The 4502-nt window shown below is 29.3% G+C and overlaps 2 protein-coding genes across 3 annotated transcripts in view; one reads left to right on the top strand and one right to left on the bottom strand.

Moving 5' to 3' along the window:
• LOC104700444 (tubulin-folding cofactor A-like) lies at nucleotides 254-1311 on the top strand (the record flags this gene model as incomplete). The annotated part of the gene is given in 3 exon segments (XM_010415967.2): nucleotides 254-415; nucleotides 596-682; nucleotides 1049-1311. Coding segments are annotated over 3 exon segments (342 nt in total). The 3' UTR covers nucleotides 1151-1311.
• LOC104700443 (MYB-like transcription factor ETC2) overlaps nucleotides 1595-4502 on the bottom strand; it is a 4292-nt gene continuing 1384 nt past the window's right edge. Inside the window, exons 3-4 of one of the 2 annotated variants that reach the window (XM_010415965.2) lie at nucleotides 2398-2491; nucleotides 1754-1816 (exon numbers count right to left, since the gene is read on the bottom strand). In XM_010415965.2, the coding sequence (XP_010414267.1) occupies nucleotides 1772-1816; nucleotides 2398-2491 (139 nt within the window). In that variant the 3' untranslated portion in view covers nucleotides 1754-1771. Of the gene's footprint in view, nucleotides 1817-2397; nucleotides 2492-4502 lie in introns of both variants that reach the window. The other variant, XM_010415966.2, reaches the window with a different exon arrangement.

Genomic DNA, 4502 nt, shown 5'->3' with positions numbered 1-4502 from the left:
TCCTTCATCATTTTAATCGAAGCTAGTTTGTGTCAATCTCAAAAAAAGTAGATCGGAATCAAGTAAAAAAAAGAGATCGATATTAGAATCCAAATTGTTCCCGATCCTTTAGTAATGCACGAACTCAATCGTTGATCTAATCGTTCTCCCCAGTTTCAAATCCGAAATCGAATTTTAGTTTTTTTAAGGAAACCGTTTGTGTTCGCTGGTGATTTTTAGAAACCCTAATTTATTTTGGGAATTGGGGGAGCAGGGAATTGAAATGGCAACGATTAGGAACTTGAAGATAAAAACATCAACATGTAAAAGGATTGAGAAAGAGCTTCACTCTTATGAGAAAGAGGTTGAGAGAGAAGCTGCTAAGACTGCTGATATGAAGGACAAAGGTGCTGATCCATACGACCTTAAACAGCAGGTTGTCATCTTCTTCATTCTTCAAAGATTCAGAAGAAGATGTGTTTTGTGTTCTTTGGTTGTGTTTAATTTCTTGTCATTAGTCATTTGTATCATGTAAGCTTGATTAATGGTTAGAGATTTCAGATTCTGTTTTTTCTTTTTTTTCTCTCCCCTGATTGTCTATGTGGTGATGATGCAGGAAAATGTGTTGGGTGAGTCAAGGATGATGATTCCGGATTGCCACAAACGTCTCGAGGCTGCATTAGCTGACCTCAAGTCCACTTTGGTATTGACATTTTCCATCGTTGTTACTTTACTAAGCATTGATTCTAGCTTTAGATATTAGTCTATGACAAATGTAGAGTGTGATCTGAAGTTTAGGAACATTCTCAAACTTTGCTAAGCATTGATTCTAGCTTTAAATATTAGTTTAGGAATTCTAGCTTTAAATATTCTCAAAGTAGATCTTCTATGTATCTGTAGTGATAGGATTAATGCCTTGCCATAGATGGGTGCTCTGCTTTAGTTTTTCTTTGAAGGACCTGCTTTTTAGTTGATTACCCCATGAAAGCATCTTAGTCCCTCTTTGAATAAGCACAGAGAGGAAGCGTGAATCTGGTGTTTTGTTTCTAACAGAAAACTGAATTTGCAGGCGGAATTGGCAGAGACGGATGAGAAGGAAGGTCCGGAGATTGAAGATGCAAAGAAGACAGTCGCCGACGTGGAGAAGCAGTTTCACACTGATGATGCCTGATTGAATCATTAATGAGTGCTTGGTATTTGTATTCTGAGAATGGTATGGTTAACCAAATTGTAAGAATCGTCTTCTCTGTCATCAATGTCGGATTTGAATACACTGAAATTGCTTAACTCTCTTAATACATTTTGGTGATTGTTCATGACTTCATTCCTTCATTCCTTCAATATCTTTGGAATAACACAACAGTCATAACATGTGTTGTGTAGCTGCAACAAAACGATTGAAAATTGACATAACTTGAACAACTAGTTAGTACGATTCTATTAAACTAGTTAATGGTGCTCCGTCATCATACATTTTGGTTATGTACAACGATGATGAATCATAAACTGGGTGAAGATTAAGAGCTCGGATATGCAACCGGTTCTCAACAGCACATAATTACTTTCTTCCGAAAGAGATTCTACAACTTCTTAGTCATATATGAGAAGAGAAGGGTATAGAAGAAAGGGTATTTTTGAAAATCCCCCAAGAAAGATTCTAGATTTGTTGTTATACATTAAAAGCTTTTATTTGGTTTTGTTATTGTCCATAGCAAAAGATATCAAGGAGGTGAAGTAGAAAAATTAGTGAGAAAAATAGTCAGAGTTTCTCATAATCCAAAACCTCTCTATCTCATTTGCCTTTCGTCCGACCACTCTTCCTGCTATTAAATCCCCCCTGCCAATATATATCCAACCCAATTGTCAATATTCTCTTTGACAAGATTCATTCCGTTTCACTGTATTTTTTAAAATTACCACACATTCACACGTTAAGAAAACAAGATTTTTTTAGATTTTTATTTTTTTCTGTTATACAATTTATTATTTATCAACATTTATCTCTCAGCAATTGTTTCGCATTGTACAGTACGTGGAGAAAGTATACACGTTAAAATATCAATTGGCAAAAGTTTTAAAATAGAAAAAGTTTGAGATTAAGACTATACTAGGTAATAACCCGTGCTATTACATGGGATTAAATTTTTTGTTTGAGATATTATATTTGTAAAAATATTTATTTAGTGTAACATTTATAATACAAACTTATATTGGTTTGAATTTATCAAGTTTAGGAAAATTTAAAATACTAATTGTTTCACCATAAAGTTTAGATTGACATGACGACAGATTTAGATCGAATGTGAACCGAATTAGTGATCAGTTAGATTTTTATCAAAATCTTGAACTATCAATTCAGATAAAAACCACAAAAAACTAAAATTTCCTGAACTAAATGATTTAAATAAAATTGTTAACCCGGTCAAACCCGTCCGCTAAGCCATCCCGCAACGGATTTAAATATTTGAGCCGCAAAATGTATTTGCATCTGTCCCGCTTGAGTTCGTGAGATCTACGATAACCCACATGAATTTCAATAAATCATATTTTATAATATATAAAATATATTTAAACCTTAAACTTAATTTATATTAATAAAGTTATGTGATAAAATTTTTAAGAATAACATATTTGTTTTTTTTTGTTAAACACAATGGTATATAGTTGTAAATAATAAACCAAAATGAGGTTAAATTAATAAATCTAAAAGATTATGTATTTAAATAAATTGAATAGCAGTAACAGTCGACAAAAAAATAGCAGTGACAGTTTTATGTAATATTATAAATTATTAAGAACAAATAATAAATTAGGGACATAGCTCTCTTGCAACAGACACGTTAGCTTTTTTTAGAGAATGTTTCTCTTTTAATATATAGAGGATTGGCAATGTTGTCATTTTTCTCAATACTCGTTTAAAACTACTCTACAGTAACATTTATCAACATAACTTTTTTTCTTCTCTTTAAACCATATAATCGAAAGAAAATGTCTTTAGTCAAATGTTTAACGGTCTACTCCTGCAACTAAATTGTCTATGGATTGGCCCATATCAATCTAAAGATGTCAAAAAGTAAACAGACATAATTGATGATAAAGTAATCATTATTTACTCTATAAATTTTGGTTTCAAAATTTGTTCATGATAAATTTATATTTTATTTTTTTTCTTAAATAATAAAGAGTTTCCAGAAAGAAAGAAAAAACTCCAAGTTACTGTTTTTGGTAATTAAACCTCTACCTCCTTTTTTTATGGTCAAAATCCTCTACCTCCTAAAAAATCAAAAATAATATGCAATATAATTCTCATACCTATTTTCTAAAAGGTTTTACTATCACATTATATCAAAAATGGACTTAACCTATACGTCGCAAGGGGTTCGATTTGATTTATAATTTATAAAAAATTACAAACTTTAACAGTGACAAAAATGTTATATTACATATTATTTTGAGCATGCAGGATTAACCTGCATTTTTCGGAAATGAAGGATAAAACTGTAAATAATTGCGACGTAAATTTTTTCTTTGAAGAATACCCAACAATAAAATACTAAGTATTTAAATAATAATTAGTTTACATGTTTTTAATAAAATGAAAAGAGAAATTATAGATCACTACTCACCATATCATATGGAAATAAAAATTATTTCAGTTTCTGAATCTATATAATCAATTTGTTAGGAAAAAAAATTAACAATCGATTTTTTTTTGGGAACAGAGGGAATAGTTATTAACATGATGGCATCATGTGAATAAGTCTACCCATCAAAAAAAAAAGTCTACCGATCAGATGTCTACAGATATTAAAAATAACATTTTTTTTATTTTGCGAAACATGAAATAATAAAAAAATACACAAAATAACAATATTAATGTATATGTTTATATCTAAAAAATCAATTTTCTTTTTCTTAAACCAACAAAATAAAAACTGAATGGAAAACATATTTCCATTTCCTTAACTAATAAAGCATGAAAGTTGAAAACTTATATTTATAAAGATGTTGGTTTTTCAAAAAATTGTGAATTTTTTATTAAAAAATAAATTTTGTTAATTTTTTTTTAAAATGCTAATTAACTAAGTTATATATTTGATATAATACACATATTATTTTTAATATAATTCTTTAGCTTTTATCCTTTAAGATGGAGTGCGTACAATTAGAATTTTGTTAGTATGATTAAATATATGGTTAAATTAATTGTTCTGCAAAATGGAATGTGTAAGGTTAAGATCCGGTTTTTCAAAAACTGTCATATAAAATCTTGGTAAAAGTGTGTGGGTTACTATTTAAAATATAAATATTATTAATGAAAAGTGACATTTTTTCTTACACATGTGTATTTATGTGGATCCTATCTAGTATATGTATAAAGTGTATTACAACAAACAAAACGTAAATTCTAATTATAAATCGGTTAGAAGGTGAACCGAGTTGATCTGGTATCACAATTGGTTAGTGAATTTTTCTTTTTGTTTGATGTCCTAAAATAAAAATATTTCAAATTAAAAATTGAA

Source organism: Camelina sativa, chromosome 7 (assembly GCF_000633955.1).
Source record: "Camelina sativa cultivar DH55 chromosome 7, Cs, whole genome shotgun sequence".
Taxonomy (NCBI): domain Eukaryota; kingdom Viridiplantae; phylum Streptophyta; class Magnoliopsida; order Brassicales; family Brassicaceae; genus Camelina; species Camelina sativa.
The sequence above is the reverse complement of the archived record's forward strand: the minus strand, read 5'-3'. Positions and strand labels throughout refer to the sequence as shown.